We start from the raw sequence: 14,027 nt of genomic DNA on the forward strand, positions 1-14,027 counted from the left end.
TATTCTAAATAAATGATATTGATTGTAGCCTACTGAATGTCAGCTTGCTTATTTTGCTCAAGATAAGGATTTATTGAGGCCGAATGTCATGCAAACTAGAAACGTTCAGTCAAATATATGATAGCCTACTTTAGCCTATAGGCTATTGATACACATTATACCTAAATATATTACAAACACTTTTAGGGAAAATGTTTTAAAGATATTCAGTATGGAGACGCGCAATATTAGCCATTTAAGCAATTCAAGTCATCGTCCTTTAGCTGCTAGCGCTTTTAGCAATGTAGATTGTTTCAAAGCAGCTTTCCAGAGATAAGCGTATAATTTAAGGTAACTGAGATTGTTTTGGCTTTATAGCGGTTCTTTAATAAAGTTATTTCCCAGCTAAAGTTAGTTTTGATTGATTCGCTTCAATCATAAACGCTCTTTATGGTCAGATAGTCTTGGGAAATTATCCGTGAAAATCTTGAAATAATTCGCAGCTGCATTGTCTCTCCAAACGGCCACATCCCTGCCTCTGGAGCTGCCACTCCCCTATTCACCTGCCGCTCTTCACCAGGTAACAACACCTCGGGAAATCTTTAAACATGGCGTTATTTTGACGCTTAGATGGCGTAATTTGAGGTTTTAACGATTCATTTTGATATAGAACGTTTTATGCATAAATATATAGCTTATATAATCATAATTGAATCTTGACAGATTTAATCATGCACGGAGTCAGCAAAACTTTATTCATCGTCATCGTTCTTTTAACGGGTTTGCTGACGTTCTTTTATTTTGACGGGAATGTTTGGAGTAAAATTTCAGCACAGGTATTAAGGTATGTGTCACTTTATTGTCTTTCCTACATCACTCTGTACTTGAAATGTCCCTTAAAATGATTTTTTGTAGCGTTCCTAATGTGTTCCGATTGATTCAGTCAAATTAAATAATATTTTTGACTTTAGTTTTGACGTTACCTCATGGAGCACATTTTTAAATCAGGGATCTTAAAACGTTTTGAACGTGTCTGATATGATAATGACAATGCCCTTATATTGGGCTACTGAAATGTTAGACAGAAATATTTTCATGTTGACCATAAAGAGCGTTTCTGTGTATCTATGTATCACCTTCTTACTCTTTAAATTAATTTTATAACTGTACCATATATGTCTTTTAGTTTATTTTATAACTGTTTTAATTTTGCTTTTATTTTGTGATTATTTTAATACATTTCTGCAAAGCACTTTAAATTGCCATAGTGTATGAAATGTGCTATATAAATAAATTTGCCTTGCCTAATCTTTTTGGATATCAAAAGGACAGGCTTTTCAAATATCAAACATCAATAGAAGAAAATCTAAGTGAAGTAGTTGAAGTTAAACTTCCCAATAAACTTGAAGTAGAAAATTCTGTCACACTGAAAAGGTTTAAATAATATAAAATACTTAATATCTGTGTATGCTATGCAAACAAGGATTATGTTAATTATTAATTACTTGCAATTATCAATCTTTTATTTTTGGGTTATTATAAGAACACACACACACACAAAATGTAACAAATAAATAAGATCTCACTGAAGGAAGATGCCCCATTGATTCCCCTGACCAAATCTATTAACTTGGTAAAAATGTAGGTGAATATAGGCTAAATTTTCAGCATCTGTTGAAAGTGGCACCAGGGAGAAGATCTCAATATCAACACAAATGAGGAATTTTGGAACAGTTTGCAGAAACACTTTTATCTTAAGTACAAACATAAACATCCAGTTAATTCAGTATAAAATTGTACACAGAACACACATAACACAGCGCAATATGTTTAAAATGGGACTAGTAACTTCTGATAGATGTAGGCTACTAACTGCAGTTTAAATACATACTATATAATATGTACTGTATACTACTGTAATATGTACTGTGTGTGTGTGTGTGTGTGTGTGTGTGTGCATGTTATGTTCTATAAGCTATACTTCTTTTCATTTTTTATTATGCAAAGCTGCATATTATTTCTATTTATTGTTGTTGGTGATGGTGGTAGTAGGGATGATAGTATTGGTATTGATATTATAACAATATTTGTACTATTCCCTCTCTTCTACTATATAAACAACATTTCAGAAAACATTACATTTAAATATTTATAATTCATATACTAAATTTTATTAATTATAAATGATCTGGGTCAGGCGACTGTTCTAGGTGGGTGCGACCGGCACGTCCTGTCGGCATGGTCATTACGAACTCGGCTTTTGGGTTTACTGGCCCCTCCCTTTTACCACCTTTACCACCTCATGTAAAGTAAATGTGTTGGATGGATATCTGGGCTGGATGTGGTGTCTCTGGCTGGGGAGCTAACCGGTGCACACCAGGGTCCAAGCCACAGATTACAAATAAAAATGTTATGATAGTTATCTCTTATAGGTAACCCTAAAAGTAGCTTCATGCTGGTTTAGGAAGAAATTCGATACAATCATTCCTGCTTCAGTTTAATTTGGTTATATGCAAACTGTACTCAAATACTTTTTTTTTAATCCACAAGTTTTTCAAGTTCTCAAGGTCTCAAGGATACAGAGATTCCAGACTTTCCCAAAATAAAGTGAGTAGATTAATTTATTTTAATTTAATTTATTGGGTTGACTTATTTGTGCAACCCAGAACCTGTATCTTCCTTGTTTTTGTTTTTTTAATGATTTTTTTTTTGTGTGTGTGTGTGTGTGTGCATGTCTCAGTATAGGGCCTTTTCACAATGAGAATACAATGCCCTGTACCTGCCAAAAGACTGATCCTGCAAACAGGTTTGTGCCAAAAGATGAGCTGGATGACTTGCAGAAACGGCGGGCAGAAGAGTTCAGACAACACCAGATCAGGTTTCTCACAATTTGTCTGATCTTTTCACAGATAGAAGAAAATCATTTACTTAACATTTTACCTAAGACTAAAGTGGTTGCACTTTATTTTACAGTACAAGGGTTAAGGTTAGGGTGCCGTCATTTATAAATGACGTTGTCCTATTAGGGGACTGAACATTATTTGTCCCATTGTCTTTTAAATGCTAATTTCTTAGCATAATTTATAAATGACAATGTCCCAAAGAGAGGGTTAACAAAAATATTGGCATGTGTCTCCCAGGACAGGGAAAGAAAACAATGTTCTTATTCTCGCCCCTGCCAACACCCCACTCCAGTATCCAATCAGAGGATTCAGAGTGACTCCCATGAATAAAACACTCATTCCTGGTGAGTCTGATTTCTGCTGATCCTTCATTTGATTTCAGATGATCTCAGCTTTCTCAAACACGTCAGGTTACCGAGAGACATAGACTACCAGTCAAAGTCTCTTCTGCTCATTTATTTTTGATCAAAATTACAGTAAATATTGTGAAATATTTCTATTTGAATATAATGTAATTTATTCCTGTGATCAAAGTTGAATATTCAGCATCTTTACTCCAGTCTTCAGTGTTACTTGATCCTTCAGAAATCATTCTAATATGATGATTTGCTGCTCAAGAAACATTTCTGATTATTATCAATGTTGAAAACAGTTGTGCTGCTTCATATTTTTGTGGAAACCTTGATACACTACCATTAAAAGGTTTTGAGTAATTGAGATTAAAAAACAGAAAAGAAATTAAAAGAAATTAATACTTTTATTCAGCAAGGGATGCATGAAATTGATCGAAAGTGACGATAAACACATTTCTAATGTTACAAAAAGATTTTTAATTAAAATAAATGCTATTCTTTGAAAGTTTCTACTCATCAAAAAATCCTGAAAAAATATCATGGTTTGAAAAAAAGAAAGAAGCACAACTGTTTTCTACATTGCTAATAATAAGGTCCATTATTAATATTTGAGCACTAATAATAATTAAGCATAGTTGAGCATCAAATCAGCATGATTTCTGAAGGATCATGTGACACTGAAGACTGGGGTAATGATGCTGAAAATTTAGCTTTGATCACAGGAATAAGTGACATTTTAAAGAAATAAATTACATTCTATTTTGTAATTGTAATAATATTTCACGATATTACTTTTTTAATGTAATTTGATCAATTGAATGCAGCCTTTGTGAGCAGAAGAGACTTATTGAAAATCCTAATTATTGCAAAATGTTTACCATTAGTGTACAGAATATATAAATAAAAATGTGTGTTTATTTTGGTATTGCTATTATTGTTAAATATAAAAAAGTAATATGACATTAAAGCATTTCTATCTATTTTAATTAAAGACATGTATCATTATTAAAGGTCTAGCACTGCAAACACAAAGCAGAGCAGTTTACAAGGTTTGTTCGGCTGAAAATGTTTTTCTTTTGTGTCTAATGGTGGTGGGTTTTTTATACCTCAGTCATTGGTTTGTTTCAGACGTTCTCTGTATGGGGGTCTACTGCGTTTTTCCTCCTTTCAGTCGATGCTTTGTGCACTTTTGATCACATTTTTTGTTAAATGTGTGTGGATTTTTTAAAAGAAATCATGATGTTAAAGAGAATAAAATGAGCTCATAGGATCTGAAACGTCTCCAGGTGTCTCTAAGGGTGGAGAAAGGGCTGCTCTCAGTGCTGGATGTTCAGGAGGGTGAGCAGGTGGACGGCCAAAATGATAAACATCTGAGCATCTCATCCAGCAACCTTCAACAGCTCAATGATCTTCTGAGCAGAGTGACCTACACCAGCACCGTCTACCACATTAAGACTCAAGACCTCGGTACGTAACCTAAAGGGATAGTTCACTTACATTTAGTCATCATACCCGCATGTCATTCTAAACCTGCTTGACTTTCTTTCTTCTGCTGAACACAAAAGGAGATGTTTTGATAAATATTGGGGTCCAAAAAACATTAGACCCCATCAACTTTTATTGTATGGACAAAAACAAACAAAGGTTTTAAAATGACATGGAATATAGTGATTGAGTCATATGGACCACTTTGAGGATACTTTTTTTTTTTTAAAGTTTTTTTTAAAAAATTAAACCTAATCTGAATGTACTGACTTGCTTATTACCAGTTATATGTACAAACATTAATTTTATACATGTTTGCATGTCTTTAGCGTACTTCTCTTTTGAGAACCATGAGGTCATATTCCCAATTGAGATCAGATGTCCGTCAGTTCCTGTTCTGTTTGACGTGGGAAAAGGTCAGCTCAAGTGTTAACACATTATTTAAAATACTTGCGCTTCTGAACAGTTTTATTTGAGTTATTTTTCATTTTATTTTAAGTTTTAGTCATTTTAGTCAGCTTTTGTCATTTGTATTTTAATATTTATATTTAGCTTTTATTTATTTTTTATGTTTTAGTTTTAGTCATTTTAGTACTTCAGCTTAAACTTTAAGTTTCCAAACAACATTTCTATTTTTTTCCAGGTTTTTTAAGTTTGTGTTTTTCATTTAATATTTATATTTTATTTTATTTTACTTCAGCTTTATTTCAATTAATGATTTTTAATACATTTAGTTTTAATTAACAGTAGCTATGTTTCCATCTACCTTTTGCAATATTGCATAAAGAAAAAAAAAGAAAAATTATCCGATAAGAAGACATAAACCACGATGGAAAAACACTTGCTGAATAAATCCCTCGACAAAAAACTCACACCACTCCGAGCGGGATTCGAACTGGGGTCTCTGGCATTGGAGGTGCACGCTAACAAGAACGCCAAAGACCGCAGCCTCTAGCATCAGCCGCTAGCGCCTCTTGAGGCCAGAGGAGTGAGGTTTACACGCACAGCTCGTACTGGCCTACATCCGTTACACTCACCCCCTAAACCTCAATCCCATCCGGGTCACGGCACCAATAAACTGGTTCTACTCGACCTGATCCAAGCTGGATTCAGCCTCTTGAGACCAGGGGAGTGAGGTTTACACGCACAGCTCATACTGGCCTACATCCGTTACACTCACCCCCAAACCTCAATCCCATCCGGGTCACGGCACCAATAAACTGGTTCTACTCGACCCACTCCAAGCTGGATTCAGCCTCTTGAGGCCAGGGGAGTGAGGTTTACACACACACAGCTCGTACTGGCCTACATCCGTTACACTCACCCCCCCTAACCTCAATCCCATCCAGGTCACGACACCAATAAATTGGTTCTACTCGACCTGCTCCAAGCTGGATTCAGCCTCTTGAGGCGTAGGGAATGAGGTTTACACGCACAGTGCTTACTGGCCCTTGATTTACACTCTGAGATGCAATACATTTATAATGTACGAAAAATTAGATACAGTGGCTTCCCTGATTGCAGCCACTTCCATTTTTATTTCAGATTTTTTTCATGCCAGTTTCCCAGAAAGTGACGATTTTGTTCTCTGGAATGCATAAGATGGAAACGGTGCTTTATCGCAAATGTTTTATCCCATATTCCAATTTTGCGCAGTTAAATTTGCACCTTTGGATGGAAACATTGCTTGTAACTAGACCCCGAAGCCGCCGCCAGGCGCCGCCATTTGCGCCATTTAGAATTTCAGCCGCCGCCAGCCAATAATTTCGTAAGCCAAATTGAGCCGCCATCTGATAAAGTTTGGCTGAGCCGGCTAGAATTATTTGCATCAAATAATAATTCTATCACATAGAGACATACACACACGAAATATAAACAATACACGAGATCTATTTTCTCACTGGATTCATAACAGCACAGTCTTGTGCTCGTTGCTACGATACACAGACTCACAGTGAATTGACGACCAATTAAAATTGCTCGTTTTCCTTACAGAAGAAGCGATGCATTTTTTTCTCGCACTGAGGTGAAATGGTGGAAAGAAGCAAGCAAGCATACTTTCCTAATTCCTACTTACTTTTTTTTTTAACTTAGGCCTACCCAGACTTTTGTTAAATCTTCAGGGCACGGTTGCACAAACACCTGAATCAAAAATTGATGTTATGAACCAAATATTCTGGAACGGAGATTTATAGCACTGAACGTGATAACAAACCACCGTTTCTAATTCACGACGCATGCTTCAGTGTAAATTGAAGTGAAATGTGCAAAACTTTGTCCAAAATAATACTGATAACAGTGTGTGTTTATATTAAGGCGAGACACGGCAGGCATCGGGGTTTTTTTTTACTGGTCAATTTTGAGATTTTTGGATATTTGTCTTCAATAACATGTCTTCTTTCAGACTTGTGGTGAAAAAAAGTCCGAAATACACATTTAGGTCTTTATTTTACTACACTTCGTCTGTTTGCGTCTGTAGATTTCTCATAAATTCAACAAAATTTTGCGTTCAAAAAAAAGTTCAAAAAAAAAAAGTTCAACATACTTCTCCGCGATCTCTGCCGTCACCCTCTCACATGCACCGTTAGGAAGCTCTCTCTCTTCTGTACAATTCTGTTGGATCCAAATATGGATCACTTGCTCCTTCAAGGTGTAATATGATAAGCTTCATCCATGATAATGCCAAGTTATCGTATACAACTTAGCCTACATACATTTAGCCTAAACACAACACATTGTAGGCTATTTGAAAATGTTTAGTAGCATACAGACTACAAAATAAATATGTACATACGTTGTGAAAGTAAAATCTGGTGTTTTCTTTATTACATTGTATTGCATTTTGTAGAAATATAGTGTAAAATATAGTGTAAGCCATGCATTGCTTGGAAATATTGAGATCTAGTAAATCAGTATAACATAGACATCTGTAGACATGAAGTGGCAGCTTCAGCCATTTGCAGCTATGAAAAGTTTGGCGGCTGCAGCAGCCATTTAGGTTTTGGCAGAGCCGGCTAGCCAGCCAATAACTTCATCAGCCAGCCATTATTCTCAAAACAAATGGCTTCGGGCTCTACTTGTAACAACACTGCTTCTGAACAAATGACAGATCTAATCACAGATTCTTTATTATGTGAACACAATCACCACACTGACCTGTAATGGGCACATGATTCTCTCTCTCTCTCTCTCTCTCTCTAGACGTAAACTCCCAGGTGACTGTACTAATTAAAGCATTTTTGAGATATAAAGAACTAAATGTCCTCATCAATAGTATCCGTCAGCTCTACCCAAAAATAAAGATCATTATTGCTGATGACAGTCTGAAACCAGAGAAGGTGGTCGGTGACAATATAGAACACTATGTAATGCCCCCTGCACAGGTACAAACATCAGGTTGTTTAAACTGAATATTATTGTAATTTGCTTGAAGTATAAAAGTTTATATATATATTGTTTGGCCTTTCAGGGCTGGTTTGCAGGCAGAAATCTGGCAGTGTCACAGGTCACCACTAAGTACTTCCTGTGGGTGGATGATGACTTTTTGTTCCTGAATGAGACGCGTATTGAGAGCTTTGTGAACATTATGGAAGCCGTTCCTGAACTAGATGTGGTAATTATGTCAATTATATCATCTTGATGACCTCAAATACATATAAAAGTTGAGTAAACTTTGTTTGTTTTCTATTAGAATATTTTTTAAAATGTAATTTATTCCTGTGATCAATACTCTAGTCATCTTTTTTGTAGTTAGGCTATTATTCATTCATTCTGTCTCTCTCCATCAGGTTGGTGGTGAGGTAAAAGGAAATCAGTTCTTCTTTAAGCTGGAATATGAGGAAGGGAGCAGCGAGGAAGGCGGCTGTATCACGCGGGTATCAAGTCGTACCCACGCGCCTCTGCCAGGTTTTGATGGCTGCTTCTTCGTGGATGGAGTTGTCAACTTCTTCTTGGGCCGGACGGATGCTGTGCGAAGGGTCGGCTTTGACCCGTTCCTCAAAAGAGTGGCTCACACTGGTAGGTGGACTTTTAAGTGTTGATTGAAAACATCCACATCAAATGAAGGCACACAATACGTTCTGGACAATATGAAGTCTGTTGTTTAATTATTTCCTAATAGACCTGCAAAGTGAAACTAAGTTTCGACAATAATTTACATTACATTTTTTACATTTTCAATGTTTAAATGTGAATAAAAGCCTAAATTAAATCTGTTCGTCATATAACGCGATCAAGTCTCTTCAGAATTTGGACTAAAGCACTCAATTCAAATCGATCAATTTTACGATCTCTTAATGAACTTTCTGAAGCGTCAAAGTAGTAGTTGCATAGCTGTCAATGGAGGGACTGAAATTTCATCAAAAAGATTTTCATTTGTGTTCTGAAGATGAACGGAACAACATGAGGGAGTAATTAATGACAGAATTTTCAGTTTTGGGTGAACTATACCTTTAATGTTTACATGGTTTAGGTCATAGGTGATTTAAAACATGGACATAGTATAAACAACGCAGGCAATCTGGATTTACTTACCAGGAACAAAACCCGTTTATGACTCAGAAATTGACATATCTTATGTTATGGAGTTCAGTTTTATATAATGGAGTTCATTCATGATCCATGTTGAACAATCTATGGACATACCAGCTGAGATAATACGCATGTGATCAACAGCACCTTGAAAAATAAATGTTGTTTTCGAACCTTCTGTGGAATGTAAAGGTTACATGAATGTTGAAGGTTCTTTATGAAACCATCAATGCCAATAAATAACCTTTAGTTTAAGAAACAAGAATCTGTTTTAATTTTTTTTTTTTTTTATTATATACAGAATTCTTCGTTGACGGACTTGGAGATTTATTAGTTGTCACCTGCAAAGGTCTCAGAATTGGTCACCAAAAACACAGTCACACAGACAAGTACGGTTCCTTCAGGCATCCTCCCAAAAGTGATTCACGGGCAAAAATGAGTCACCATTATTTCAAGAACCATCTAAAATGCATTAAATACTAAGGAACTCTTCAGGTGAAATATGCTTTTCCTCACACCTTATTCATAATTAAAAGGTTTTTTTTTTTTTTTTTTTACTCTTTCAATCATGGACACATCTGTTCATTCTTTATTATGACTATTTTGGTCACACTTTACAATAAGGTTCCATTAGTTAAGGTTAGTTAATGCATTTACTAATATTAACTAACACTGAGCAATACATTTGTTACAGTATTAATAAATTTTTTTAAACGTTAGTAAAATACAACTGTTCATTGTTAGTTCATGTTAGTTCAGGTCCATCTCTCTCTCTCTCTCTCTCTCTCTCTCTCTCTCTATAGATATATATAGATATAGATGTGTGTGTATATATATATATATATATATATATATATATATATATATATATATATCTCACCTGCATTTCTGAACAGAATTAAACTGCTTTTGAATGCTTTATGTAAAAAGGACTGAACTGCTTTAAAAAGTAAGTGATTTCTGAGAAACACTGTTGATATTTGAAAAGCAAGAGTTGATGTCTCTTTATCATAGCAGAAGTGAAGCAAAATAATGGTTTGTGAAAAATAAATCGAAGATGATGAATGAACTTCAAGGTAGAGCAAAAAAATGAACATACAACCAATGTTACTCACGAATGGAGCAGAAACAACACAGCGTTTGTTTTCAGGTCTAACCAATTCGGTCTCTCCAACGCTGGAAAGCTTTTCTAATACTAAAGCTCTAGCCTGATCATAACCCTTCTTTTTCCAGTAATATTCCTCTGACCTTTTCTCTTTTGTAATGTCTCTCGGCCATTTCTATTCAAATCTCGCTCTTGCTCACTCTCTCTCCTCCCCCATCATGAGTGGACACACCCCCAACTGCTGATTGGCTACAAGAGTGTTGCAGTGCTCAGTCTGATCCGTTTCTCAAAAATCACTTACTTCACCTTTTCGTGTCAGTAATGTATTTTATTGTTTAAATTCTACAGGACTGTAAATTCACTAATGCCACCAAAGAGGATCATCAGTCCTTCAAATAGGCCGTTTCTGTTTACTTCTGTCATTTTCATAAAATACATTGTTGTGCCAATAAAATGTTATTTCTCTGTTGTCATTTAATTTTTTTGAGAAGTCAATATATGTGTTAATGTTCTTTAACAGAAAGTCGTAAGTTTATGTGTAAGCACTGCAGTAGCTCTGTTTAAATACATTATTCATATACATATATCCATGTGATATAGCAGCGTCAAGCCAGTGAGGGCTCGCAGTCTCTACGGTTCTCTGTTGTTCTTTGTAATGAGTTATTTTTAATATAAAATCATATCTATATGCACTAAATACATTAAAATACGGGGTAAACTACACCCTGTGTGGATTTAATATGGAACGCAGTTCTGTTTGCAACCTAGTAGCTCACTTGTATCTTCTGTTAGTATTTGCTTCAAAGGTTTGCATAAGACAGCTCATTTGCATTTCATGTCTTAAAGGGGTCATGAACTGCATTTTTTTTATGTTCTCTGAGGTCCACTTATATGGCCCTATTTTAACAATCTGAAACAAGTATCAAGCGTGAAACGCAAGTAACTTTGTGGGCGGGTCTTGGGTGCTGTTGCTATTATACCGGCGGGATAAATTACTCTTGCGCCCGAAGCAAATCTAAAATGGGTTGGTCTGAAGTAGCTTCATTACTCATAGGTGTGGTTTAGGCGTAACGTGAAATAAACCAATCAGAGCGACATCTCACATTCCCTTTAAGAGCAGGCGCGCTTGTTCCATGGCGGATTGCTTTTATAACGGCAGATTTGCCAGGCAAAATTTGAAGCTTCGTCATGTCCATTTTAAAGCAACACTAAAGTTTAGTTTTTTTTATTTATTTAAAATAATGTTTCCAAAATGGTTTCAGTGGTTCATCAAGTCGTAACAGGGTGAAAGGCACTTCTGCATTCACTCTGCGGCCCTATATCAGCTATAACCGTGCTATGCAACAACAACAACCTTTCAAATATGGTTGTGCTCTTGCTCAGATTTTACGCGTGCGTGCTCAAACTTTGTCCACTGTGCTCTTGTGAATATCTCCTTGCTCTTTCTCTAGAATTGTCTTCTGGTTAGTCCAGAAACCTGCCATTTTCACTACAAGGATCATTTACTAAGCACATCCAGCACCTACATGCTGTCACGGGTCTATGAAGGAGGACTCAAATGCAGAATGAGCGTTAAGCGGTTTATTGACAAACAGTAGACAGATGACAAGATGTGGTGGGAGAGGTGAACAGTCCAGACCATAGGCAGGGATGAGACACAATGACAGCTGTTGTAACTAGCCGAGCAGCAGTTGTAATTAGCACAAGAGGACTGTAGGCTGGAGAGTAGTAATGGCAGAGCAGAATGAGACCTGAGAATACCAGCAATAGCCAGACAGGAACTCACCAGGCAAAGCACTCAGGGATCTCAGGCTTAGCACCAGGCTTGCTCCAAAGCAAAGAGCGTAAGCAGCCAGGGACGCTCTGCTAGCAGAACAGGAACTTAGTAACAAGAAACAAACTATGTAGCACAGAAGTACACAGTAGCACAACATCTAACGAACTGGCAACACATGAGGGGAAAGAGCACCTATATAAAGGGAGCTAAGAACAAGAGGAACAGGTGAGCACACAATGACTCAAACAAGGGAGCAGAGAACATGAGGAGCAGGTGACAACACTCAGACAAACAGGACTCAACTAGACAAGAGGGCGTGGTACAGGGAAACAAGGAGGCAGGAACAGAGGAGCACAAACCAACACAAACTAAAGCCCTATTCGCACGGGATTAGTTTTACCCCTGGACCTCTGTAATTAAGAAATTACCCCCTGACGTCTGTGTTTTTGGTGGCTCATTCACACGGGCAAATAAATGTTCGTAATTCCCTCGAGTTTACGGACTTTACAGTGTGCGCCCACCCATTCACACTTCACTAGCTGAACGTGCTGAAACGAAGATCGCGCTGCAGTATTGCAATTCAAAAAAAGAACTTATTTAAAACCAATTTATTAGAGAAATATATTATATATTATAGAATATCATATTATTGTATAAATATATATCTTCTTTTTCTTTTATTCTTTGTCCATATTTACAACAAGCCTGCCTGAAGAAGGTATTATAAATACCGAAACGTCGCGATAGGCTTGTTTTTCTATTCATTTTATTTGGTTTATTTCATTTTATATCATTTTTACTCTTTCACACTTTGATTTCTTGAGATACTTACAGGATGGACGTCTTTAGAGGCCGTGTGAGACAAAGAAATGCTCCACGATACAGAAGTTACACTACCACAAAAAGCGTCCAAACTTTCCAAAAGAGCTTCCATGTTGTGCCAAAATACTTAATTTGACGTTTCCATGACAACGGTCGAGTTGAGCTTCCAGATCACGTCCGTAGTAGTAGTTGTTTTTTCTTTTGCAGCACTTCATAGTTTTTATTGGAGAAAAACGGACTGTTAAACGGCCGTAAAATGGACTGTTAAACGGCCCATAATGGTTATTACGTTCTTTAGGAAACGATAGGCTCACAGAAAAACAGCCCAAATCACAGACATGGGGATTCGCACGGGACTGGTATTATCAGAGGACCCCTGTGTTGGCCGAAATACGGTAGGTAATTTTCAGGGGAATTTTTACAGACATTTTTACAGACATGGCAGATTCGCACGGGATAAAAATCACAGACGACCTCTGCGATTATTACAAATTACCGGAGGTCTATGGTAGCCGAGAGGTTCAAAACAAATCACAATTACAAAAACAAAATAACAATTCAGAAAAAAAAATAACAATTCAGAAAACACAACGACAATTTAGAAAACAAAATAACAATTCAGAAAACACAATGACAATTCAGAAAACAAAATAACAATTCAGAAAACACAACGACAATTTAGAAAACAAAATAACAATTCAGAAAACACAACGACATTTCAGAAAACACAACGACAATTCAGAAAACACAACGACATTTCAGAAAACACAACGACAATTCAGAAAACACAACGACAATTCAGAAAAAACGGAAAAGGTAGGTACAGTGGCGGAGCCAGAGGGGGGTCCGGGGTGGCACTGGACACCCCTGACATGCGATTGGCCACCCCGGGTGCCACCCCAAAATTTTATTTGCTACTGGCAGTTGCTGATGCTGATTTATTAAAAAAAAAAAAAATTACGTTCGCTGGCAGCGCGGCGCGCGCGCAGTTTTCAAACGGACGAGCAGAGGACGAGAGATGGTTGCAAGCTACCGAACTTCACCGAATAAGAAAACATCATATTTGAAGTAAG

The 14,027-nt window shown here is 36.6% G+C and overlaps 1 protein-coding gene across 1 annotated transcript; it reads left to right on the forward strand.

The window, feature by feature from the left end:
- The first annotated feature begins 567 nt into the window (after positions 1-567).
- On the forward strand, positions 568-10,830 carry LOC311071158 (beta-1,4 N-acetylgalactosaminyltransferase 2). The gene is made up of 12 exons (XM_084095373.1): positions 568-823; positions 2,530-2,586; positions 2,720-2,857; positions 3,120-3,226; positions 4,247-4,284; positions 4,522-4,702; positions 5,050-5,136; positions 7,922-8,103; positions 8,190-8,333; positions 8,509-8,737; positions 9,552-9,745; positions 10,704-10,830. Exons 1-11 carry the CDS (start codon positions 711-713, stop codon positions 9,731-9,733), a joined length of 1,458 nt encoding a protein of 485 aa, XP_083951499.1. The 5' UTR covers positions 568-710; the 3' UTR covers positions 9,734-9,745; positions 10,704-10,830.
- Positions 10,831-14,027: the final 3,197 nt, after the last annotated feature.

Source organism: Abramis brama (genome assembly GCF_963993115.1).
Source record: "Abramis brama genome assembly, chromosome: 20".
NCBI classification, from domain to species: domain Eukaryota; kingdom Metazoa; phylum Chordata; class Actinopteri; order Cypriniformes; family Leuciscidae; genus Abramis; species Abramis brama.

Bases quoted from the DNA above. Each gene is read 5' to 3' on its own strand.
- LOC311071158 (XM_084095373.1), top strand. From the start codon at position 711: ATGCACGGAGTCAGCAAAACTTTATTCATCGTCATCGTTCTTTTAACG. The intron at 4,703-5,049 runs GTACGTAACCTA...GCATGTCTTTAG, and splicing joins CATTAAGACTCAAGACCTCG to CGTACTTCTCTTTTGAGAAC. The intron at 8,104-8,189 runs GTACAAACATCA...TTGGCCTTTCAG, and splicing joins ATGTAATGCCCCCTGCACAG to GGCTGGTTTGCAGGCAGAAA.